At 42.9% G+C, this 27,924-nt stretch overlaps 1 protein-coding gene across 1 annotated transcript in view; it reads right to left on the reverse strand.

Moving 5' to 3' along the window:
• Nucleotides 1-1,674: 1,674 nt before the first annotated feature.
• The window catches only part of LOC145407860 (hatching enzyme 1.2-like), a 32,707-nt gene continuing 6,457 nt past the window's right edge, over nucleotides 1,675-27,924 (reverse strand). Inside the window, exons 3-9 of the mRNA XM_080278714.1 lie at nucleotides 27,637-27,671; nucleotides 22,838-22,934; nucleotides 21,538-21,753; nucleotides 20,127-20,226; nucleotides 18,739-18,872; nucleotides 12,555-12,644; nucleotides 1,675-1,826 (exon numbers count right to left, since the gene is read on the reverse strand). Coding sequence (XP_080134840.1) covers nucleotides 1,675-1,826; nucleotides 12,555-12,644; nucleotides 18,739-18,872; nucleotides 20,127-20,226; nucleotides 21,538-21,753; nucleotides 22,838-22,934; nucleotides 27,637-27,671 — 824 coding nt within the window. The remainder of the gene's footprint in view (nucleotides 1,827-12,554; nucleotides 12,645-18,738; nucleotides 18,873-20,126; nucleotides 20,227-21,537; nucleotides 21,754-22,837; nucleotides 22,935-27,636; nucleotides 27,672-27,924) is intronic.

Here is a 27,924-nt window from a genome sequence, read left to right on the forward strand (position 1 = left end):
GGGTTGGGAATGGTCACCCTTCTTTGGGACTGGCTCAGTGAGAGCAAACTTCCAGCAAGGAGGAAATGTACAAGATGATAGACAAAGGCGAAAGAGTTTACCTAGGCAGGGTGTAAGCACAGAAGCACAGTTCTTGAGGACAACAGGAGGGACCCCATCAGGCCCATATGCCTTGTTAGTACTGAGGCCTGTGATGGCAGAAAATACATCAGCTGAAGAAATTTTAATGTCAGCCATGAGGAAGTCAGAGGGGGGAAGTGGAGGAGGAACAGCACTGGAATCATCTAAGGTGGAATTGGAGGAGAAAGTCTGAGTGAAGAGATCTGCTTTATCAGTAGAAGAAATAGCTACAGAGCCATCAGAGTAGAAAAAAGGAGGAAAGGATGATGAGGTAAAGCTTTTAGAAAGGTTTTTGGCAGGGTGCCAGAAGGAGCAGGAAGAATTCTAGTTGGAGAGATGAGAGCATTTAGTACGGATGAAATTATTTATATCAGAGTGAAGAACAGACTTAGCATGATTCCAGGCAGAAACTTAAAAAAGATGAGATTCAGGGGTGGGTTGGCTGCTTCACCTTTTATAGGCCCTTTCCTTGTTGTGGACAGCATTAGAACAAGGGTGATTAAACCAAGGCTTTCTTGCATTAGTCAAAGGATATGATAAAGGAACGTATGCTTCCATTCCCGAGAGAATAACCTCTTTAGTGCACGAGGCATACTCAGATGGCTCCTGGTCATGGAAACAATAATCATTCCAGGGAAACTCAAAGAATTACTGCCTGAGGGCCTCCCAATCAGCAGCTCCAAAGTGCCACAACTGACGTTTCTTTGGAGGGTCCATAGGCCGTACTGGAGCGATAGGACAGGTTAAGGTAATAAGGTTGTGATCGGAGGAACCCAACAGAGAGGAAGGATTAACAGTGCAAGCGGAAGGATTAGTTGTAAGGAAGAGGTCAAGTATGTTTGACCTCTCTCCAAGGCAGTCAGGGATACGGGTAGGGTTCTGTACAAAGTGCACTAGGTCATTAATGATTGAAAAGGTGTAAGCTTGTTCACCAGGTGGATCAGTGAAAGGAGAGGCAAGCCAAAGGTGTTGGTGAACATTGAAATCTCCTGGAATGGAGATTTCAGGGAAAGGAGAACTGGATAGGCTGTGTTCCATTGTAGAAGTAATATAGATGAAGAATTTTTCATAGTCAATAGAGTTAGGGGATAAGCAAACAGCACAGATATATTTAGTCAGAGAATGACAGGAAAACTGAAGCCAGAGAGTAGAGAATTCAGAAGAATCAAGTTCAGGAACACGAGCAAGTTAATTGTTGCGTACATATACACAACAGCCACCTTTGGCTTTGATATGAGTATAGAGAAAGTAGGAGGATACAGAAAAGGGTTTGCTATCAGTTGTTGAGCTTGCTTCCTCCTGAGAACCCCTCCAGTAGAGGATGGACATGACAGTGCTACTTTTAGGCTACTCCATCCTCTTATAACCTTGTTCATTCCCTCTGATACTCCGCTTCCTCTTCCATCACTCTTACCAATGTACTGCTCCACCCTTTACCTTTTCAAACTTTCAGTTTGGCTTTTAGAGACTTTCTGTGGAATTCTGTGTAGTATTGTGAAGTTGTGTGATAATTGGTAGTATGGTTCGTGGTAGTACAGAAAATCAAAGTTGTGGTTAGGCAGTGCAGTTGGCAAGGTATGGATAGTCACATTTATTGCCAGCCCTGCTGTAGTGGAGGTCGTCAGGACAGTCGAAAACAAAGGGGAAGGTGTTGGAGCACTCGATGAACTTTGTACAGTCACCTGGGTACCGGAACAGCAGACCATCTAAAGGTGACACACAATTGTATGAGATTTGAAACCCTATGGCATTTTAAATATACAGTATGTAATAAAGATCAGGAAAGAGGCAGCACTGAAGTAATGAGTACTGAGCTGGAGAAGCTTTCTATCAATGTGAAGTGCTCATATGACCAGACAAAATACAGTAAAATGTTTATACAGTAACTTCCTTTTTTTTTTTTTTTTTTTTCTGACATTCTTTATGCTATAAAGTGCACAAAACAATACACTATAGCAGTATTCCCTATTGAAAGCTCACTGCTACCCATAAAACTGATTTGTAAGTTTCTCAAAGTTTTTATAAAGTGTCAGTTGTATTGAGGAAATGTTGATATTTTGAAACACTTCTGATTTATATATATATATATATATATATATATATATATATATATATATATACATATATATATATATATATTTTTTGACATGCTATAAAGTCAATAATAAAATACAGTATAGCAATATTGCTTATTGAAAGTTCACTTCAACCAATAAAACTGATTTGTAAGCTTCTCAATTTTTAGTGTCAGTTTGGAGGAAATTTTGATATTTTGAAACACCTCTAATTTATAATGACTGAACTTATTGTTCACTTGGAGACTCTAAGCTAAATGCAGCAGCTCCTTTACTACAGTATTGCCTCATGTACAATATATATATATATATATATATATATATATATATATATATATATATATATATATGTTCTCCCTACGTGTGGGGTTGGTGGAGGATTAGTGCCCCTCCCTGTAAAACAATTAACTCAAGCCCTTGGCCACCCCGTTCGGGATACATGGCGTCTGGCAATGAATGAATGTATATATATATATATATATATATATATATATATATATATATATATATATATATGTGTGTGTGTGTGTGTGTGTGTGTGTGTGTGTACATATATAGATTGAGCGCTCACCATCTACTCACTCGTTGTAGTGCTGTTCTCAGGTGCATGCCCTTCCCTTCTTCTTTCCATCCTTCCTCTTCTGTCTTTCCTTCATTCTCTCCTCTTCCTTCTGTCTTCGAGTGACTCTACGCTGAGTGAGAAGATAAATGGTTTCCTGTTCACCAGGAAACCATTTATTACGCAGGGTGGTAACATATAACCAAATTATGGTGCCTGGTGGTTTTGTGGGCAATTAAGGCGCTCCAGTTGGATTGAGCCGGTGCATGTTTATATCCGAGGGGGAGTTGGGGATTATTGCTCACTTAATACCACTCAGGAATGAGTGAGGCTGGTCACTCTCAACTTAATGTCAGGACCTACTTGCCTAGACCCAGGCTCCTGTGCTCCTCAACGGATTAGACAAATGAATGATATCTAGGGCTGATGGCGGTACTGCAAAGTAGAGGGAGTGTGACCACATGCAGTTTGTCACAAGGGTGTGGGAAGTAACTCCATCAAGTGCAGTATTTGTGATATGTGGGTGCATGCAAGAGATGTAGTGGCATTAGAGGTAAGATGTGAGATAATGCTGAATTTGAGTGTGCAATGTGTTGGGGAGAGTACAGTACTTTGAGACTGTCAGGCATGATAGGATTGATCTTGCTGGAGAGTCTCGAGTGTGTGGAGCTTGGGGGATGTATTATATGCTGGAGGCCGAGGCTGGAGCTTGCTCTTTTGCTAGGGTAAGGAGTGGTTGGAGGAAGTTCAGGGAGTTGTTTTCTCTGCTGACATTGAGAGAGCTCTCCCTCCGTGCTAAGGGATCTTTGTATGCAGCATATTAGGACTGTAATGCTGTATGGTAGTGAAACCTGGGCAGTAAGGGAAGAGGATATTCATAGGCTCAAGTGTACAGAATTGACAATGATTAGATGGATGTATAGTGTGTCTTTGAATGTGAGGCCTAGGGGAGCTAGGATTGTGACTAAAGAGTTGAGAGGAAGGATGGGACTTGAATGTATTAGTGCTGTAATGAGAAAGGATAGACTGAGATGGTTTGGGTATGTTGAGTGGATGGAGGATGACAGTTGGGTGCGGAAGGTGAGAAATGTGAATGTCAGTTGTGAGAGGCAGACCATAGATGACTTGGGATGAAATCATAAGAGTGTGACTTCAAGGATAAGGGACTGAATAGGGAGGCTGCCAGAGATCGAGCTGCATGGAGAACCACCATTAGATCACCAAGGCGATGCATGCAAGCATGGCCATCTTTATAAATGATGCAAAAATTTGATATACAGTATGGTATATATATATACAGTATATATATATATATATATATATATATATATATATATATATATATATATATATATATATATACAGTATATATATATCTAATCCAGTGTTGCCCCATGAGGAGCGTAGGCGTAGGAGCCTGGGACTAGGCAAATTGGTCCTGACATGAAAGATAATTGTGACCAGCCTCACTCATCCGAGTGGCATTACATGAGCAATAAACCCCAACCATCCCTTGGATATAAATTTGCACCAGCTCAATGTGACTGGAGTGCCTTAATTACCCACTAAACCACCAGGCCTCATAATTTGGTTATATGGTTACCACCCAGTGTAGTTAACGGTTCCCTATTGTACAGGAAACCATTTTTTTTTTTAATGCGAGGAAGAAGGAACCAAAGGCTAAGCCCGCAAACAGTTCCTAGAAAAAAACAAAATACAAAAGAGAGCCAAATTCAAGATCCGTTCATTTCAAGATGCCTGGACACACTGCATTTGAAAGACTGGAGATCATAGGAAGTAGGAAATCCAGACAGAGGGAGGCAGTTCCAGAGTTGACCTGTTGCATAAATAAAGGACTGGGAGTAACGGTTAACTCTTGCATTAGAGAGTTGGACAGAAAAGGGATGAGAGTTTGTTGCTAGACAGATGCTACGCACTCGTCGTAGAGGTGGAGGGATGCAAGCAGACAGTTCAGAGGAGCACTAGCCATTGAAGTAGCCATAGAAATGAGATAGGCTAAAGAGGCAACAGTGCGCCGAAGAGACAGAGGTTGCAAGGAGCCAGTAAGAGGAGGAAAGTTGATGAGACGAAAAGCCTTTGAATACACCCTATTGAGAAGAGCTGTATGTGGGAAGCCTCCCCACACATGAGACTGACGAGTCGAGAGGAAGGATGGGACTTGAATGTATTGGTGTTGTGATGAGAAGGGACAGACTGAGATGGTTTGGGTATGTTAAGAGGATGGAGGATGACAGGGGCGAATAAAGCCCGTGTGTTAAGTCAACAACTGTGCAGGGGTAAAGAAGGTACGGAGTCGGCTTAAGCACACCAAATTATCTTGGAAGCAGGTTTTACAAGAGATGCAATATGATCTTTCCAAGATAAGTCCCGAGTGAATGAAACCCCAAGCATGTTCAAGGATGACGAAGGGTTGGATTAGATATTAAACAGTGGGTACTCCTGTGGAAGATTTTGTCGGGTTGATAGATGTAAAAACTGAGTCTTTGTTGCATTAAAATCAAGATTATTTTTACTCCAGTCAAAGATATGAGCCAAGTCAGACATAGGTGTGCCATAGCCTCATCCTTTGTTTGTTGAAGTAACTGCTGAGATGGATGTAGCGGAAACCGAATGGAAAAGTGAGGGGAGGAATCATCAGCGTACGAGTGGATAGGGTTATGTGTATAGCTTAGAAGATCATTGATGAATAAAAGAAAGAAAGTTGGCGATAAGACAGAGCCCTGAGGAACACCACTGTTAATAGATCTAGGAGAAGAACGATGGCCGTCTACAATTGCAGCTATAAAACGACCAGAAAGGACGCTATAGATGAAAGCACAGACAGAAGGATAGAAACCGTAAGTGGGAAGTTTGAAAATTAAAGATTTATGCCAGACTCGATGGAAAGCCTTTGAGATGTCAAGTGCACTGACAAAGCTTTCGTCAAAGTCCCGAAAGGAGGATGACAGGAGTCTGAAAGGTGGGTGAGAAGATCGCTAGTTTAGCGTTCCTGACGGAACCAATAATGACGATCAGAAAGAAGGTTGTGATAGGAAAGATGCTTTAAAATTTTTCTGTTAAGAATAGACTCAAAAACTTTTGAGACACAGGATGTTAAAGAAACTGGACGATAGTTAGAGACATTGGAGTGGTCACCCTTCTTTGGGACTGGCTCAGTGACAGCACACTTCCAGCAAGAAGGAAAGGTACGTAAAATTGAAAGACGAAGGCGAAAGAGTTTACCTAGGCAGTGTGTAAGCACAGAAGCACAGTTCTTGAGGACAACAGGAGGGACTCCATCAGGCCCATTTGCCTTGTTAGTATTGAGGCCAGTGATGGCAGAAAACACATCAGCTGAAGAAATTTTAATGTCAGCCATGAGGAAGTCAGAGCGGGGAAGTGATGGAGGAACAGCACCGGAATCGTCTTAGGTGGAAATGGAGGAGAAAGTTTGAGCGAAGAGATATGCTTTATCAGTAGAAGAAATAGCTATTAAGCCATCAGAGTAGAAAAAAAGGGGGAAGGATGATGAGGTAAAGTTGTTTGAAAGGTTTCTGACAAGGTGCCAGAAGGAGCAGGAAGAATTCGGGTTGGAGAGTTGAGAGCATTTAGTACAGCTAAAATTATTTTTAACAGAGCGAAGAACAGACTTAGCACGATTCCGGGCAGAAACATATAAAAGATGTGATTCAGGGGTGGGTTGACTCCTGTATCTTTTATAGGCCCTCTTCTTGTTACGGACAGCATTAGAACAAGGGTGATTAAACCAAGGCTTTCTTGCACTAGTCAAAGGATATGATAAAGGAATGTATGTTTCCATGCCCGAGAGAATAACCTCCGTTATGCGCAAGGCACACTCAGATGGCTCCTGACCATGGAAGCAATAATAATTCCTGGGAAAATCATAGAGTACTGCCTTAGGGCCATCCAGTCAGCAGCTTCAAAGTGCCACAGACGACGTTTCCTTGGAGGGTCTATAGGCCGTACCGGAGCGATAGGACAGGTTAAAGTAATAAGGTTATTATCGGAGGAGCCCAACGAAGAGAAAAGATTAACAGTGTAAGCAGAAGGATTAGTTGTAAGGAAGAGGTCAAGTATGTTGGAGCTCTCTCCAAGGCGGTCAGGGATATGGGTAGGGTGCTGTACAAGCTGCTCTAGGTCATTAAGGATAGAAAAGATGTAGGCTTGCTCACTAGGTGGATCAATGAAAGGAAAGGAGAGTCAAAGGTGGTGGTGAACATTGAAATCTCCTAGAATGGAGATTTCAGTGAAAGGAGAAATGGATAGAATGTGTTCCATCGCAGAAGTAAGACAGTCGAAGAATTTTTCATAGTAGATTTAGGGGATAAGTAAACAGCGCAGATATATTTAGTCAGAAAATGACAGGAGAGCCGAAGCCAGAGAGTAGAGAATTCAGAAGAATCAAGTTCAGGAACATGAGAGCAAGATATGTCGTTGCGTACATATACATAGCATCCACCTTTGGCTTTGAAATGAGTACAGAGAAAGTAGGAGTATACAGAAAAGGGTTTGCTGTCAGTTGCCTCAGACAGCTGAGTCTCTGTAACTCATTGTAGAGTCACCCGTAGAGAGAAGGAAGAGGAAAGAATGAAGGAAAGAAATACAGAAGAGGAAGGATGGAAAAAAGGAAGGAAGAGAGGAAAGGGCACATTCCCAAGAGAAGCACTACATCGAGTGAGTGGCTGGTGAGTGCCCCCATCTACCACATATCTATCTATCAATCTGTCTATCTATCTACAGTATCTATCTATCTATCTATCTATACCTCCATTTCTGTTCTTTCATAACTTCAGCAGTATAATGTCTCTGACTTCAGTCTGTTCTCTGACCCAAGTTGATCTTTTCCTGTCTATTAAAGATATTCTCATCATTGACCTTATAATATATATATATATATATATATATATATATATATATATATATATACATAGAGAGAGAGAGAGAGAGAGAGAGAGAGAGAGATCCTCCTCTTGTTCGTATTTTTAATTAGATGTTTTCCGGGGAGGGGCACTAAGACTCCGCCAAACTACTTGTTGTCATGCAGGAAACACGTGTTGGTTGCTTATAAGGTTACCACCCAGCGTTGTAAATGCTTTCCTGGTTTAGAGGAAATCATTTGTCTTGCCACTCAATGTAGAGCTACCCTAAAAACAGAGTACAGTACCACTACACTAAGTGGGTGGATGATGGGCTCCCCTACCTACCAGCTAAAAAATGTGAGTGCGTTTAAGTACTAGGGTAGTGTGATGAGTAAGGATGAAAGTTTAGAGGGTGAAGTGCTTGAAAGGGTACAACAAAGAAGAAAACTTGCAGACAGTATTGTGATACCAACTCTAACGTATGTAAGTGAAGCTTGAACCTTGTTGGAGGGCCGAAGGTCAAGAGTGAGAGCAGTGGAAATAAGTTATTTGAGATGAAGTGGAGTCACATGGAGGGACAGACTGACAAATGAGTAAGTGAAGGAGCGTTGTGGGGTAGATGTGGATGTGATAGGAAGCGTTAGGTGAGACACACTGAGGTACTTTGGCCATGTGGAGAGGATGGAGAGTGAGAAACTGACGAAGAGAGTGTATGTGAGTGAGATGGAGGGGGGAGAGGGAGGGGGAGGCCAAGGATGAGATGGAGGGATGGAGTGGAGAGGTATATGAGACGGGGGTGTGAGCTGGAAGCAGGGCAATGAAATGGCGGAGGACAGAGCGACATGGAGGCGATTTGTTTGTGGCCACCCCTTAAGGGATTAAGGCGTCTGGCTATATATATATATATATATATATATGTTGGCAATAGCCAACACCATAAGATGATCCACAGGTATACATGGAGAGTCATGAGGAGGATTTGAACGAAAGGCAATGATAGATTACGTGTATGTGGATGAACGAATGAGAAGACAAGCGTTGGATGCAAGGGTGTGGAGAGGGTGAGGGAATGGAATCTTGGACCATCGCGTATGCAAAGAAAATAGGTGAAGAGACGAAGATGAAGACTGGAGGAAACAGCTCCTGTGAAAAGAGTGGAGAAGTTGCAAGAGAATGAGAAAATGGCAGAGTATACGAGCAAAGTGGAAGAAAGACTGGGAAGGTATGAGTTAGAGCAGAATGAAGGGGTGGAAGAAGTATGCAGGATATTGACGGAAGAGTAGTGTGCGATGTGGTTTGTGGAGTTAGGAGGAGATGCAGGGGTGTGAAAGGTCAACATGGTGGAATGATGAGGTGAAACGAGCTGCGGCACAAAAGAAGAAGGCATATAGTGACTGGCTAGCGAGTATAGGTAGGGGAGAAGATGAGAGAGAGAAGAGAGAGGTATATGTGAGCAGGAGAAGGGAGGTGAAAAGATTGGTGAAGGAGAGTAAGAGAGTGGATGAAGAGTTTGGGAGGAATCTGAGTGTGAAATGGAGGGAGAGTGAGAAATTGCTTTGGTAGACGGTAAATAAAGTAAAACTGTGAATGGGGAAATAGTAAGGGAGTGAGAGATAGGAATAATAGATTGTTGGTGGAGAAGAGAGAGAAAATGAGGAGATGGAAGGAGCACTTTGAGGATTTGTTGAATGTAGAGAGTGAGAGCAGTGCGAATATAAGTGGTTGAGGAATGGCTGGGAGAAGAAGAGATGAGAGGAGGGAGGAAGAGATCAGTAGGGAGGAGGTAGCTGAAGCGATGAAGAAGATGAAGGTGGGAAAGGCCCCAGGAATTGATGGAGTGTGTGGTGAATGCTGAAGTATGGGGGGGGAGATTTTTGTGGAGTGGACATGGAAGTTGTGTAGACTGGCGTGGGAAGAAGGAAGGGTTCCAGAGGACTGGATTTCAGGTATATTGTTCCTTTGTACAAAGGAAAAGGGGAGAGGTGTGTGGTAATCATAGGGATATTTGCCTCCTTAGTGTGATTGGAAAAATGTATGGTAGATTACTCATTGATAGGGTTAGGGATATAACAGAGGAGCTAGGTGGAGAAGAACAAGGGGGATTTAATAAGGGAAAAGGGTGTGTAGATCAGATATTTGTTCTAAGATGTTTAGTGGAGAAGTATCTGGAAAAGGGAAAGAAGGTGTATGCTGCCTTCACGGACTTTGAGAAAGCATATGACAGAATAGATTGGCAAGGTATGTGGAAGGTATTTAGAATACATGGAGTGGATGGGAAATTGCCGAGTGCTGTGAAGAGTATGTACGAGGGAGCTAGGGCTGCGGTGCGAGTGGATAGTGAGCTGAATGAGTTCTTTGACCTTCATGTGGGACTAAAACAGGGATGTGTGATGTCTCCATAGCTGTTTAATATATTAATGGATGGGGTTGTAAAGGAGGTGCAATGTAAGGCAGTGGATGTGAGGGTGGCTCTAATGAATGAGGGTGAGGTGTGGAAGATATCGGTGTTGCTGTTTGCTGATGATACAGTATTGTTGAGTGAAGATGAATGGGAGTTGCAAGGTTTGGTGAATGAATTTGGGACAGTATGTAAGAAGAGGATATATAAGTTAATGTAAACAAGAGTAAAGTTACGGTGTTTGAGAGGAATGAAGTCACAGAATGCACAGTGAGGCTGGATTGTGAGGATATTGAGAATGTGAGTGCATTCAAGTACTTGGGTAGTGTGATGAGTAAGGATGTAAGTTTTGGGGATGAAGTGCTTAAAAGAGTACAGCAGGGAAGGAAGGTTGTTGGTTCACTGAAAGTGGTGATGAGAGATAGGGAGGTGAGTATGGAAGTTAAGAAGTCACTGCATGATAGTATTGTGATCCCTACCCTGACGTATGGAAGCGAGGCGTGGACCTTGCTAGAGGGGAACAAGTCAAGAATGAGAGCAGTGGAAAATGAGTTACCTGAGAGGAGCATGTGAAGTGACATGGAGGGACAGGTTGCCTAATTAAGAAGTGAAAGAACGTTGTGGGATGGATGTGGATGTGGTCGAGAAAATTGGGAGAAATACACTGAGGTGGTTTGGACATGTGGAAAGAATGGAGAATGAAAGGCTGACTATGAGGGTGTATGTAGGTGAAGTGGAGGGAGGGAGAGGGAGAGGGAGACCGAGGTTGAGGTGGAGGGATTTAGTTTCAGGTATATGAGGGAGGGAGGAGTCAGCTGGGGGGAGGGCAGTCAAATGGTGGGTGACAGAGTGACTTGGAGGCGTTTTGTCTGCGGCCACCTTTTGTGAGAGTGGGGCGTCGGTCTCTCTCTCACTCTCTCTCTCTCTCTATCTATCTATATATCATCATCATCATCATCATCATCCGGATCTCCTTTCCCACCCTAGGGCAGGGTGAGGAGTAGCAATGTCCAGCCAGCCCAGATTTGCCAGTCCAGTGGGCCACGCTTCCATTCGCTCACCATTCAAGCCCCCGGAATCCTGGCTCTATCTGATACGCCAAGAACATTCACCACGTTCTGTAGCTTTACATAATCGTATCCGACAGAGTCAGTCCGGACGCTGTCACGTTAAAAAGGAGTGCCAAACCCCTGACCAGCTCGATCTCGTCAGTCCCCTAGCCTCGCTGACTTCCAAATTTCTCTTCCTCACACATTCATCCACCATATCCCTCCACCTTCTCCTTGGCCTACCTCGTCTCCTGCCTCCTTCAGATTCGCACAGATATACCTTTTTCACCACTCTATTGTTATCCATTCTCTCCACATGACCACACCATCTCAGTACACTCTCTTTAGTTCTGGTGTCCACAGACTTCCTCACTCCACATCTTTCACGAATCACATTATTTCGTATCCTATCCACTCTCTGCACTCCACATACATTCCTCAGCAGTCCCGTCTCCACTGTTCTCATTCTTGACTTTTCATTTTCATGCCACACCATACTCTCACATCCATATAGTAAAGTTGGCACTAACACTCTTTCATATGAGCCTCGTGCAGCTGCAGCACTCAAGACTCTGTTTCTTATCAAGGCCTTCATTGCACCACGTACTTTCCTTCCTTGTGTAACTCGACTTTCCACTTCTTTTGCACAATTTCCTCTCCTTTCTATCACTGTACCCTGGTATTTGTACTGTCTCACCAATTCCAGTCTCTCTCCATTCACTGTAACATTGCACTGGGAGTCACCTTCTCTCTCAATACCCATCATTTTACTCTTTTCTCCATTTACTCTCAAGGCATTACGCTCAAAGACTTCAGCAAAACTGCACTAGCCTACAAAGTTCTTGTCCGGTATTTACAAGTAGTATTGCATCATATATATATATATATATATATATATATATATATATAGGTATATATAGATATATATATACCTATCTATCTATTTATCTATCTATCTATCTATCTATCTATCTATCTATCTATCTATCTATCTATCTATCTATATATATATATATATATATATATATATATATATATATATATATATATATATACATATATATACCGGTATATATTAAGCTACCATGGAGACATCACAAAACCTTGTCCCACGCCAACACCGATCGTGAACGATTCACTTGGATGGCCATTAATATACTGTGTATATATATATATATATATATATATATATATATATATATATATATATATATATATATATATATATATATATATATATATAAGCGAAATACTGTTAGAGAAGCATGCTTTTTTTTCATATGATAAAAGTTCAAAAATTACTTGGATCATGCATCAAGGACAACTTCTGGTGAAAAATGGGTTTGAAACACTTTTAAACAAAGCCTGCCTCTACTCCCTTATTTCAGTGTTGCCTCATATATATATTCTCAGATATATGGAGTAAATTCAAATAATTAAAACAAAAGAAGGTAGAACTTGATATTAACTCACTGTTCTCTGGTGGGATGCAGACGTCGCAGCTGTAGGTTACTTTGAGGCGCAGCTTGTCCAGGTCTGTCAGCATGGACCTCTGTCCCAACTCTGGTGATAAGGAGTGGTGTGTCCCGGATGACCAGAGGCATTACTTCAGCCCAAGGTCATTTTAAGGTGCATTTACTTAGCTTATGAGACAGCCCCCTCGCCCCCCTCCATTATGAATTGGCTAGTGAAGGCTACATTTAAGCTCCCCAGTGCAAAAAGTCATTACCGAGCTCGGTAAAACAATGTCAGTAGCAAGAATAAAAATTAAAAAAAAATTCTACCGTAATGGAGTTAAATAGGAACATTGACTGATAATTCTTTTCAGAAATTATACTCTTTTGAACAATAATTATTTTTCGTATTCCAGCTACCCCAGAATAATTTTACGTAGGTTTATGGGCGACGCTTTTTTTTTTTTTTTTTTTTTACTGAAAGGGTTAATGACAGGTATTATAGTTACTACAGCGTAGTTTAGTATGTAGGCAGGGTTATTTCTGGATCACAAATTTTTCATCTGTCCATCCATCAACCAATCCAGTATTGCCCCAGTAGGAGTATAGAAGCGTAAGTGGAGGGCAACCAGTTGCTTGCTTCTTAGTGACATTACGTGAGCAAAGACCTCAAGCATCTCTTGGAATTAAACCCATATGGGCCACGTCCAAGTGGAGCACCTTAAATAGACCACCCTGCATATAAAAATTGTATGAGGGCAATGGGGCTAATGCATTACCTACAGTAAGTACAAGGCACAGAGTTACACCCTGGATATCCGTAACATGCATTGGAGCAAATCGATACAGGGGAAATACTTAAGCGTCTGACGGGTAATTTTCATCATCATCACCATGCAACCCTGTTTTCCCTCCTGAGAGTGGTGTGAGGGAGGGTTCAGAGAGTAGGGAAAAAACTAAAAGAGAAACTAACCATAAGTCAGTCCAATTAATTGGGTCATACTCATGCACGCACCGTTTTAAGAATCCCGATTCCACCCCACAGGTATAAGCATCCTCACTTACTCATTTTGTACCACCTACACACCTCGTATCAGCCAGAGTCAGTTCGACATTTGACACAGGGAGTGAAATGAGGGAACAATGAAGAACTAGCACCAAGCCTTTATTTGGCACTAAGGCTAGTGTTGAAGTGGTCTTGGCGTAATGGTTGTGTAAAGGGGAAAAGGTCGAAGTCAGTGGGAAGTACTTAAACTATTCATGTCATGAAACCAAATGTCTAACCTGATGAGAGTAAAGGAAGGGCAGGATGAAACGGAAATATCAAGAAGAGAGGTAGGACAAGAGAAGAAGACAGTCAGAAGAAAAAGATGGGAGGCAAAATGGCCCCTTTTAGTCTCAACAACCATAACTTTGCTCATACCCACCCGCATTTGCTTTTGAAGACCGATGCTCAAAGACAGCTACAAAACTCTGCACCAGTCTATAAAGCTCAAGTTCGCTATTTCTAAGGAACATAGCAGCATTTCCATAAATCATATTTGACATATTCCACACTTCACCGTTCATTACCATCATCATGCCTCTCTCCATGACTTTTGTTTTACCCCTTTCATAACCCTATTCATATTTACTGTATACTGAAGAGCCATGGAGACATCACACAATCCTGTCTTGCTTCAACAATTTTTTTTTTTTTTTTTGAGTTCCGGCCTAGCAGCCATGGGAGCATCACTGTAGAGCTAGTGAAACCCGGCTAGCGGAACCCCTAGACTTCACCAGCTTTCGTACCAGGCAGACGTTCTGATGCCTGACCAGCGAGCTACTGCCACCGCCTACGACCCGTTGAGGGGAGCATCCAGCAGTAGTTCCAAGCCGCCGGGAGTCACGAAGATCACAAGTGCGGTGGTGTGGTTCAACGTGAAGTCTGGGTACGGTTTCATCAAGCGTCGGGACACCGGTGCTGATGTTTTCGTGCACACACTCGGGATCGTTGCACCTAACCCCCGGCACTTTCGGCGCTCTCTTGGCGAGGGTGAGACTGTGGAATTTCTGCTCCGTCAGTCACCCAAGGGTCCCGAGGCTACGGATGTCACTGGGCCGGGAGGTGCTGCTGTGCAGGGCTCTGCCCATGCACGGCGGCGCCCCCCGGCCCAGAGACGCCAGTCTCGTGGTCCTGGGTGTTCTGGGGAGACTAATCTCTTGGTTTCGATGTGCGTCGCTACGGCACAGGCTTTCTGTGGGGGTGACAAGGCTCTGCTGCACGTTCTCCTCCCTCAGATCTTTGAGGAGAACGGGCTACCAAGACTTGCCATCCCTTTGAGCTTTGTCGGCGACATATGTTCAGCCCCTCGTCCGGAGCGTCGTCCCCGGCGGCCTCCGGCACAGACCAAGTCCCGGCCACCTCCACCTCGGCCCCGCTGTACACCGCGGAAACGGCTGTGCCTGGATGGTCCCCTCAACAGGGCGACTGGCTCATCTGGCTCCCCCCCTACTGACCCGGCACCGATCACGACCATGGAACTCGACACCATCACCACTGTCTCTGAGGTCCAACCCTTGCCGTCAGCAGCCGAGGGGGAAAGGGCTGCCGTCTCCATCTCGTCAGACCACCGTGACGTCGATGGCCCTTCCCCTTCGGTTTCTCCACCTGCTGTTGAGGGCGTGAACCTCACGCCAGCCCTCACGCCTTCCGCCGCTCCCCTTACACCTGCGGCTGCCATCGATCCGCCGCCTTCAAACCCTTCATCTGCCGTCGTTCTGCCTTTCTCTGCCGAGTCCGATGATGCTGTGTCCACTCGTGAGCTCCTCGCCGCCGATTTCGAACAAATCATGGCTCTAGCCGTAGACCATGTCCTTGGCAACTCCTAGCTAGGCGTTCCATCTCGCCTTAGGGACTCGGGAGAGTTGGAGCTATACGAGGACTTAGATCGCGACTCTGAGTACACAGACATCTCGGACTCTGAAGGGCAGACTTAAGGGGCTTTTCGACCTGCAGCCTCTTCCTTCTCCTACTGCCTGCTGACCCGCCCTGCCTCGTCGATCATCGGGCAGCCGACTTCACCACCAACCAACGCACCTTCCCTTGCGTCTGTTGCCTATCCCTCGTTCGTCGTTTTGCTGTTCCTGCTGTGCTCTGATTGGAGAGCTTGATCCTGCCTTTTCCCTGACGGGCTCACTTTTTGGCCGTGCCCCAACAAGTGCGGGGCGAATATCAAACAACAAACAACAACAACATCCAACACTTGATCTGAAACCACACGCTTGGATGCCCACCTACCCTATAGTCGCGGCGCGCGACTCTGAAGTTATTATTATCGTACCCTGGCAACCTACCATTCAAAAGTGCTCTCATTTCGTGTATGATATGAGACGCATGTGATTCGTGTATAATATGTTTTTGTATAATAATATTCGTGTATAATATGTTCTTGTATAATAATATTCGTGTATAATATATTAGTGCATAATAATAATATGATTCGTGTGTAATATCATACGAAATCGGACGCACTTTTGAGATTGCCAGGGTACGATGATGACAACCTCAGAGTCGTGTGCCGCGACTATAGTTATCCTGCTTCACTACCATCATCACTTCCCTGCTCCCTGCCACAGCGAGGCTTTGTCCACTACAAGAGAACATCGGCTCACTGCATGGGTGAGCTGCAGGGGCAATTGCTTGCCAGCCTTCGATGGGTCTGCGTAACCAGACAGACTGGGGTTGATCTATTAACGGTGATGATAAAAACATAACGGCATTCAGCAGCTTACCAGTCACACCATTCATATGCAAAACCATCCATGATCCCTCAGTTTTCTTTGTATGCTTTTTCAAAGTCCATAAATGTCATTTTAATGCACAATATTCTCTTCTCACTGGCTTGCATTTACAGCAATATAAGTGTTTCGGTTCTGTACATCAGTAGAGTACAGTCCAGACTCTCTATACAACTGGGTTATGTCAAGTGACAACCCATCATATAGTGACTGATTGTCTAGTGATGTCATTATAACATGGTTTCAATGGGGCTATGTTTTTGGTCAAGGGTCAGCTACCCAAAATGTTGAAAGAAAAAAAAAAAAGTTTCCAGCTCACCTAAAAAGGATGGGTGACAGGTGGTATCCCTAAGCACTCACTCGTTGTCACAAGGAGCACGTGATAAATGATGAGGGGGAGCGATCTAGTGAGGCGGGGGGGGGGGGAGGCGGTGGAAGCAGACAGGGGTACCAGACAGTGAGCAAGAGGAGACAGACAAAATGGAGGCAGGGCGGTGCATTAATGTTCTACTGTTGGAGGGCCTTGTTTCTTCTTCCAAACTGGTGGATGGCCTGGGCTGGAAGAATAATGTTATGGCTGCTTGTCTTGCAGCCCTCTGCCTTTGGGCAAGTAGCTCGTGGTGCGTACGAAGATCCTTTCAAATTCGTGGCAGGTTGTGTCATTCCTGGCAAGGTAGGGATCCTTCTCTTGGATGAATGACATGGCCTCGTCCGTCATTGCCAGAAATTTCTTCAGTGTCCTAAGATCAAGGATTCACACTGGTTCCTTCTTCTCCTTGGTCTTCAGTAGAGGGTTCCTCTCTGTGGCCGTCGAGCACTTCCTGGGCATCTTTGTCCGTTATGGAACCCCGCCTCGTGGGACAGGTCCAGGATGTCCCCTCCGAAGTTCCTCTACCATAAGGAACTCGTGGAACGAGTGCGAGCACTCAGGCCGTAGCTTAAGTCAAACCCCCATTCAGAGTGTAGTCCTTCACCTTCCATGCTGCTATGATACTGTCAATCATGTTTTTTGTTATAAATCTTCCAGAAGGCTTAGACCGAGTTCCTGTTCCCGGAGTCACTAGCCTTCACCAGCTGGTCCATGATGCATCACAGGCAGTATGCCTTGAACATTGCTATTACCTCTTGATCCTTCGGCTGGAGCATAGTGGTGGAGTGCGAGGAAAAAACACCACCTCATTGTTACTCACCCAGTCTTCCATGCTGGAGGGATGACTAAGAGCATTATCTACCACCAGGAGAAACCAGTTAGCAAAGCAGTTCCTACTGGCGCAATCCCAAAGCATAGAGGATAGGTAATCGTAGTCAGCAACATAGGACCAGAAGAGGGAGGCGCTGAGCCACGCTCTGGGTTTGACTTACGTATCACCCAAAGAGTCGCTTTCACATACTCGGCCATTGTCCTAGGATTCTCTAACTGGTAAACAAATAAGGCTTCTACTTGAGGTCACCCTCAGTGTTCACCCCCATGAAGAGCGTCAGGCAGTCCTTAAATGCCTTAAAAACCAGGCACATGATTATTTTGACTTATGAAAGTCTTCTTTGACTTTCATTTCTCCAAAAGTTCAGTTTCATTGAAGCTGATGACTTACTTTGTACTATATCCACCTTCCTCAGTCTGCTTTTTGAGTAGCTCCGGGAACTTTTCAGCCACATCTTGATCGGCACTGGCAGTTTCACCATGCAACAATATGTTCTTTAAACCAGCACGAGCCTTGAACTGGTCACACCAGTCCATGCTAGCTTTGAATGGCTCCTTCACCTTGTACCCCATCCTCTCTTTAAGATCATTTAGCAGAAACAGCTTTAGCACAAATAAAGCTGGTCCCCAGGGGTATCTTCCACCATGCAGATGCACTGGAACCATTTACGGGGGGTAATTCGGATCGTATAGGCAAAGATTCGCAATTGCTACGTAAGGAAATGGCATAGCTTCTTTGTGATCGAATAGGTGAATGATAGCAAAGCAATCAGTCATACAGCGAGATTAGACTGTACCAGTTTGGAGGAGTATTGTAGTAAATTATTGCTGGAACTACTGACATTACAAATACCATCATCATCATCATCATCATCATTATCATCATCATCATCATCATCATCACCAACACCTCGGCCACCCTCATCACCCTATTCTCCATTAAAACAAAATGGGGTATCATCATCATCATTATCCTCCTCATCATCATCATCATTATCCTCCTCCTCTCTATCATCATCATTATCCTCCTCCTCCCTATCATCATCATCATCATCATCATCATCATCCTTTCCCCTTGTCTTTACCGAAGAATGGGGTGAGGTAGGATCCAGAAACAAGGACAGAGAAAGTATAAAAGTGGGAGGACTCTCTGCAGCATGCTTAGTCAACTGATCAAATAATAATTCACACATCATGTCAGCTTTGTCCCTTTGTTGCTCACCCAACTCTCCATCATTTCTCCATATGACCGGCTTGGAAATGTCGATGTTGATTTCCTCGTAATAGGCTCCCGTGGCGTGCATGATGCTTGTGTAATCGTATTCATCCACTTCACCCTCAAATCCACTGTCTGGCCTGTACAACAAATAACACTGCCTTTGTAAGAGGTGTCTGGATGTATCTATACACAAACTTATGATTAATTTCACATAGTATCCCCGGTTTGCTATTGAATGAAGGACAAGGAAACGGGCGCGCATAATCTTTTCATGCCTCTCATTCTTCTTTCATAAATAAATCTTAGTCACAAAAGGCAGGTGATAAATTTATACTATTGTTTTTGAATCTTGGCCCTGAAAGAGGAATATGATAAATTTATACTATTGTTTTTGAATCTTGGCCCTGAAAGAGGAATATGCCATGAGTATCGTAATTTTTTTTTTTTTTTTTTTTTTATGTGTCCGACTCTGGGCATAGACTTCACAGCCTGCTCTCAAGGCCCAGTTGTCCTCCTACATACCATACACCTCTCTACATGTCACCACTTCGGCGCTAACACCCACCGTACGTATTGAACACATGTTAGGGCTGTCACTGTCTTATCTTCGTATTTCGTGCCTGCATACCATCTCTGCCTTTCTCTCTTTCATATTTACCTGCGCCTGTCTACTCCTGCCCTAATTTTGCCCACCTGTATTTCCTCCCTTACTTTCCCCACCCTTCCCATCTCTGCCTCCTCCTTCTTACTTCTTGCTGTCTATCATCCACTGTCTGTCCACACTGCAAAACTCTTCCTGTTACCTCTCCCTGCCTGTCTCTCTGTCCCATCTCTCTCCTACCTACCATATTCCCTTGTCTGCCTGCCTGCCTTCCTAGTAGTCTCTTCACGCATCCCTTGTGTCTCTTATTCCATCCCTGCCTGCCTCCCTGGCTTATTGTCTTCCCTGCGTACCTGCTTATTTCCCACACACAGTCACTCTTACCTACGCTCTATCCCCTTCGTTTCCTTTCTGCCTCCCTTCCTCTCACTGTCTTTCTGCCTGCCTCCCTCTGCCTCCCTATCTCTGTTCGTGCTTGTCTCCCTATCTCTCTTCCTGTTTGCCTCATTATTGCTCTTCCTGCCTGCCTTCCTCTCTCTCATCCTGTCTGCCCCTTCCCCCCCCCCCTCTCTCTCTCGTCCTGTCTGCCTTCTTTTTATGCTTGCCTCCCTGTCTCAATTCCTACTTGCCTCCCTATCTCTCCTTGCCGCCCTTCCTTTCCCAGACTTCCTATCTCTCTTCCCGTCTGCCTCCCAATCTCTCTTTCCTTTCCCTGCCTCTCTGTCTCCTTCCAGTCTGGTTCTCTGCCTCTCCCCGCCTTCCTTTCTGCCTCGCTGTCCTGGTGACTCACGTGTACTTGGTGAAGAGATGCCTGGCCTCCTCTTTAATATTACTGAAGTCCACTGTCACATACAGGTCTCGGTCCGGGCGGTTGTGCTCATGACCGAACCCTGGGGCGGGTGGACAGATAAATGTTTAGAAAATAGATGGACCGATGGTAAAAAGCATAAACCAATGGCTAGATATTGACGGATGGATGAAAGAATAGACATATAGGCACAGACAGATATACGAGTATATAGCTTCTAGTTATATCAAAAGATTATACAGCATTTAGCTAAGATGAGCATTCAGATTGGAGGGGTCAGAAACAACATCCATTAAGCCTAGGTGTGTGCACTGAACGCTTATTACGAACGAGCGAGCAAGCGCAGCAAAGTGATGTTTACTCTGCGTTCAGCTGAGAAATGAGCGTCCCGACACGACCCGGCCCCGCCCGACATGACACGCTCGACCGCGATGGTTTTCAGAGGCTAATACCTTTTCGACTATGTGAGATAGAGAAGAGTTTCTTTCAGCAGGCAGCAGATACAATCAACAAATTATGTTTTTAGCTATATATTTACTCAAGAGACCAAAGAAATCCCTTGGAATCCCAGATTTCCAAGGGAATTTACCGAGGACTTCAACTGACATGCTTCACTATGAAATCGATTTAAAGTACTATGAACGTGACACATGCGAGGTATAAGTTGTTTTTCACTTTCATATTTTGATCGCGCGTGCGTATGAGTGTGTGCTTGAGTGTGTGTGTGTGTGTGTGTGTGTGTGTGTGTGTGTGTGTGTGTGTGTGTGTGTGTGTGTGTGTGTGTGTGTGTGTGTGTGTGTGTGTGTGTGTGTGTGTTTGTGTATGTATGCACGTGTGTGTGAGAGGAAACGTGAGAAAATAAATATTTTAGCTCAATTATTCTTCTGTTATTATTCAGCTGCCTCACCAGAAATACTGAAAGTATGCATCAGGATGAAATTATGATGATGGCCGCATGTACAAACGCTCGCTCGCTCGTCACGCGCTCACAAAGGGCACTTTACTGGTACGATATACTGGTAGGTATTGTAGAAATGTTCCTCCCCTCTCCATTCAAGGTACTGGAGATCGAGGCTAGGCCACTGTAGTCGAGTATACACAAGGGTTGTAGAGACCTGTCTACGTCTTTGGTATCATTACATTGTCTGTTAACTCCAGCCATCTCTGGGAGTATCAGACCCTTGTGCAAGATAAAGCTGTCAGTCAAATGGGTACAGCAATTTCTCAACACTAAACCATCATAAGTTAAGAAGGCATTGTCAGTGCCAGTAAATTCTTTACACATCTAAATTTCTCAACTAATTATGCCCACTTGGTTATTACTTATTGGTTTACGAGAAGCTCGACCTAATTTTCGACAGTTTCGAAACAGTGTGATCTCTCAGCTTCTTACCTAATGCGTGCATCAGTTGGTGGATAACGGATCCGACGTGAATAGTATCCGGATCGACAGTGAGGACTTGGACGCCCCCCTGCCTGCCTATTTGCGAGGAATAATTTGCACCCAGTCTGAAGGACACGTAGTCTGTCGTGGCGTCCCCAGCAGGAGAGATGTGGACGCACCCTACCTCGTTGATCTTATCAATGGCTGTATTAATGACGTCTCGCACTGGAAGAGAAGGTGAGAGGATTATCCAGATACTTTTATTAATCTTTGGAAAGGAAAGACGTCTTGTACTGAAGGAATTAGTGGAATAAAATGGAAACAGAGGTCGGGATGATGATGAATGTAATCCCCTTGCTTGATTGTTTCAGTGCTGAATAAACACGTCTAAAGTTATCAAGAAAAAATACGTCCTCAGGGTAAACAATTTAAAGGAGTTATTACTTCATGGATTCGACCTCACGAACATTCACTCAGCGTTTGTACAGTTTTCACACGTGCATTCACATCCGAATCTCCCGTGTGGGTTGCAGCATGACTATGACTACCCAGTCACTAGGGGCCGTAATCTGGCCGAGTTAGGAGACTCCCTAGCACCTCTTCGTCAGCTATTATTTTTGGATCCGGATGGTTACTATAATACTGTATCATACTTGTGCAGACTATGGCGATATTGGAAGGACTTATGTAACACAGAAGAGAAGACCAATGCGTAATAAAATAAATAGCTTAGCAAAAAGTGTTAGGGAGCTTCCTCAACCTACGAGAATACAGGCGTAAAAGCCCTACTTAACATGACCTAACTTGAAGGTTTGCTATATGAAATGGGTGTTTTCTGAGCAGATCCTGTAGCCATTTGGTACATTTCTGCACATCAAAAGCATTTTTTTTTTTTTGTACCATGAGATGTTCAAGTGAAAAATATATACGACACACTGAAACATTTGTCTGAAAATACAACACTTTCAACTTAAACTTGGACCATCTTTCTCACACCTGCAGAAGGCTCCACAACACACACACACACACACACACACACACACACACACACACACACACACACACACACACAATGACGCCAGTATGTGTGAAGCGAGTCCAAGTGAGGCCAAAGCTGCTATACCTTCACGGCAAACACGCCTGAAGCATCTCTGTACAAAGTTTCATCCATCACAGGCAGTATTTCAGAGGGGAATCAGTGTTTGCTGTGTGTGTGTGTGTGTGTGTGTGTGTGTGTGTGTGTGTGTGTGTGTGTGTGTGTGTGTGTGTGTGTGTATACTGGACGAGTGATGAGGCCACTTTCACGTACCATAAATATTGCTGTCAGCGTCGAAGTCCAGTCTGTAGCTCATATTGCCTCCAACCCACAGTCGCTGGTTGTCTCGCAGTACCATCCTGACGTAGCGCTTGGAGAGATAGGGAGAGGTAGGTGAGAGATAGGGAGAGGTAAATGAGAGATAGGGAGAGGTAATTGAGAGATAAGGAGAGGTAATGGAGAGATAGGGAGAGGTAAATGAGAGACGGGGAGGGGAAAATGAAAGATGGGGGAGGTAAATGAGAGATGGGGAGAGGTAAATGAAGGATGGGAAGAGGTAAGGGGGAAATGAAGAGAGGTAAATGAGATTAGTGGAGAGGTAAATGAGAGCTATGGAGAGGTAATTGAGAGATGGAGAGAGGTAAAAGATGGAGAGAGATAAATGACAGATGGGAGGTATGTCTGAGATAAAGGGTAAATGAAATATGAAGAAAGGTAAATGGGAAATGGGGAAGGGAAAATGGGGGATGGAGAGAGATAAATAGAGTGAGGTAGCCCGAGACGGAAGGTTGGAAGGAAGAGAGGTAAGAAGGAGGGAAAGTTAAGAAAAAGTAATTAGGAAGAATGCAAGAAGGAATTAGGATAGACAGGACGCAAGGAGGACGAAAAGAAGAAAAGTCAAGAAAAATGGAAGGAATGGAGCGGAAGAATGGAAGTAATGAAGATGAGGGGGAAAAAGGGAACATGGAAGCGAAGAAAGAGGAGGAAAAAGAAGAAAGGATGGATAGATGGATAGATAGACAGACAGATAGATAGATGGACAGATAGATAGATAGATAGATAGAGAGATAGATAGATAGATAGACAGATATATATACAGTATATATATATATATATATGTATATATATATATATGAATATATATATGTATATATATATATATGTATATATATATATGTATATGTATATATATATATGTATATATATATATATATATAGAGAGAGAGAGAGAGAGAGAGAGAGAGAGAGAGACACGTTGAATGAAGTATGTAGATGAAATACAGTAAGTGGTTCATCACACACACATACACACACACACACACACACACACACACAAACACCACACACACACACACACACACACACACACACACACACACACACACACACACACACACACACACACACACACACACACACACACACACACACACACACACACACACACACACACACACACACACACACACACACACAGAAGAGAAAAGAAATAAACCTTGGAGATAACAGGCACCCGCAGAAACAAAGCACAGACAGTCAGGGACGCTCCCAGACTCACTGGACGCATGTGCGTCCACTGTATGGCCCCCAGGCAAGAAAGGGCCCCCTGGGGCCCTGTTTCGGAAATCTCCTCAGCCTTACTTAAATGAACCTCATATTGAACAACTATAAATAGTATAATATAATCAAATATATTACCTAAACATATACTCAATCATTAAAATTTTTTACAACTTTATCATTATGTAAGTAATGAAAGAACACACAGTGAAAGAGAGTAGTTCATAGAAAATTAAATAGTTAACCCCGATCTCACGATCGCGGTGGTTTTCTTTAATTACCATAATCTTGTTTTATACAAAGTCGAATGCTGTTTTTCGGTATCTCTTTGACATTTTTGATTATTGGTCATCCGAATGATTATTTTATAAAATAATCGTTTTATTGCTGGTTAACTTCCTATATGAGAGACTCACAAGACAACCGGGTATTATTATTATAATTTTATGCCCTTCGAATGATAGACAACGTTTATTGTTTACAGTCGGAGAAAGGGAAGGCGGTAATGTATTTCTTTGTTTTATAACATGTTATATATCTCTTAGGAATTTGTTTTTGCAATTTTTATGCCTGCAGCCTTATAAGAATCCATAGTTACATTTCTAGGTATTGAGGAATTGCAGCAGCCGTCAGTTCAACCAGTTCATTTGGCTAAGGGATGCAGAGCTTAGAAACCTAAGCCTGGATGGATAACCTGTTACTGATGGTAGGGAAACAAAACCATAGTGAAATACCACAGTAATAGAAGATATGAATATCCTTGAACATTAGGGATAACTGCCATTTCGGATTTTCGGTGCCACAGTCTACAGGCTTCACCCTTATTATGGTCTAGACTGCCTTAAGCCTAATCATATGTTCTTGTCATTAGAAAAAATGGTGTTTTTGAATGACGACACCTGTATAAGTTTTACCTAGATAAAGATTTGTCATAATTTGCTTCTTATATCATAGCCTATAGTTCAGTATTCATTGTTAAGTTAATTATGCTATGTCCTCTTCGGCAAAATTTTCTAACAATTCAGTTTTCTAGCCAACAGAATCCTTCCGACTCCCACATAATTTTTAATGAATTAAATATTCCCACTTCTAGTATTGACATTCTCTGTGTGACACAAAATACTAACCTAAGCCTGACACTCTACAGTATGTTAGATCCATTGCCAAAGAAGCCTCTTAAAAACTGGGGCTCCTATACAGAGTTCGAAAACTTTTCACTGACGAGCAGTTGGCCATAATTTATAAAAAGTCATATGCGTTCTCAGCTGGCCGATGGAATACAGTTCACTTCAGTGGAATGGATGTGGAGTGGTTGCATTAACACACTGTTTGTACAGTTTCCATTTTAATGAAAGGGGTGACGTGTTTTTCATAATCGAGTTTTGTTTACTAAATGCGCTCTATCCCATGCTTATACTTCAGCTTTCTATAGTATAATATCTGCTATCGTTATAACTTGGCCTAATGATTTGTGCATGTAGATGTAGTTACTAAATAAAGTATAGAAACTTTGAGTACAGTGACTCAGAAACTTCTTGTATAATTCAGCTACATGGATAATGTAAATTTTTGGTATAATACATGTATTTGCAAAGTAAACTTTCATTTTAGACCTAAGTTTACCTCAATAGATAGCTTTAAAATGCACTTTAATTTGATTAAAACTAAAAAAAAGAAAAAAAGAAAAATGAATAGGCCTGCTTTGCTTGCCACCCCCTCAGTCCTGAAAAGTGGGCCCCCTTACATGTGCGTCCACCACAATTACTTCTGTGGGTGCCCCTGCAGACAACTGAGGCACAAGTGTTGTTAGTGGATGAGAATGAGGTCATGCTAGGCGGAAAATAATCAATGCCTTATCTTGTCCTCTCGGCATATTAGCAAAGGCCCGTGAGATCTCGGTGAGAACAAGTGGTGGTGAGAGTCGGGTAAAATTAACATCTGCAAGCGTCTGGACTTTTGATGCAACTTCAAACTTAGGATATAGTCACTTTCCGGATGACATGATATTATTTTCACTTTGCTAATTATTGCATAGGTTAGATAACATTCAGCTTAGAGACGAATCTAGCAGTGAAGGGGTTAATGAAGGCTATAATTCTAGTCTGTAGTTCCAAAAGTCTTTCTAAATCTGAATGAAATCATCTGGTATGATTGTAGTAATAGATAAAATATATATATATATATATATATATATATATATATATATATATATATATAAATAAATAAATAAATATATATATATATATATATATATATATATCGACACACACACACACACACACACACACACACACACACACACACACACACACACACACATATATATATATATATATATATACTGTATATGTTCTCGGAGTAAATGGGCGAAATATTCATGGGACCCAGAGTACCCATGACATTATTAAATTCAAATTAGATTAATTATACCCTATTAATGCAAGTTGTTTGGAGCAACGGTGGCTTAGTTGTAGCATGTTCATTTTGCAGCCTGTGTGTGCCCTAAACTGAAACTGGCGGACGTTTAAAGTGGGTATTGTTGGTAGGCCTTTCATATGTATGCGTACATCGTCACCTTGTAGGCTTATACCAATGACATTCACAGACTCTGACACACAAACTTATATCAGTGACATACACAGACTCTGTCACACATACCTTTGACATACACAGACTCTGACGCAAATTTACCCATTCAGCACTAGAGCTCGAGCTGTATTCCGAGTGACATTATAGGCTTTGTAACACCTCTTTCCGAGATATTTATTCTGCACACTGCGCCTCACTGTCCTCTTGTATGATATGGTTGCAAACTACATTAAAACGATATAATCTACGGGAAAATATCAAGATGTAGAAAAATAAACTGTTTAGGAAGAGATGTTACGAAAGCTCCTATACGACCCACATTACGGCCCTTAGGCTTTCACATACTGAACATCACTGTTATGAAAGATACACCTTCCTCAGTCGTACGTCTCCAGCATGGCAAGGAGTTGGTTCGGTCTTGCAGTAATCCTGACACGGACTATTAACCCCTTCAACCCAAGCACGTCTTCTCTCTCTCTCTCTCTTTGTTATCTCCAGGTGATTTTATTCAGAGTGGGAATGACCATTAGAACTGAGTGCTTAGAAGAGCCTTAATTAACTCCTTTCAGACTACAGCTTGATATAATCGTTTGATAAATTAGTTTGTAATTAGCAGGAATATAAGGAAAAATACGTCATCGGATTGAGAGGCTTAAAGTTACAGCGCAGTTACAATATATATAAAATTCATAATATATTTGAAAAACCACAGCACTGAATAAAAAGATCTGTTATTGGCTATCTTTTTCTCTATGACATGGATGAGTTTACGCAAGGTTACGAACAAAATGTATTGCACATTTAATTATGACGGGTGATTTTACCTGTTTGCTTCTGATAACGTTAAATAAATCACATCTGTTATCATCTACCGAGCTCACAACTTCATAGGTACTGCAGTAGTAAACGATTATAGTACTCACATTTTTATCGGGAAGGATATCGGCCTCCAGGTTCGCTGAGGAAAGAAGGCATTAGAAGAACAGATTACCAGAAGAACAGGATATCAGGAAAATAATGTCGTAAATGAAAATTATATAAAACGGACAAGATATCAGAGGAACATTTCAAAATACGAACAATTTTGATTATGGATGAATAACAACACTTAACAGCGGATGCGCGCGCGCGCGCGCGCGCGCACACACACACACACACACACACACACACACACACACACACACACACACACACACACACACACACACACA

The sequence above is a fragment of the Coenobita brevimanus genome, chromosome 74, assembly GCF_032717465.1.
Source record: "Coenobita brevimanus isolate Jiangsu-jjx chromosome 74, ASM3271746v2, whole genome shotgun sequence".
In the NCBI taxonomy this organism is placed as follows: domain Eukaryota; kingdom Metazoa; phylum Arthropoda; class Malacostraca; order Decapoda; family Coenobitidae; genus Coenobita; species Coenobita brevimanus.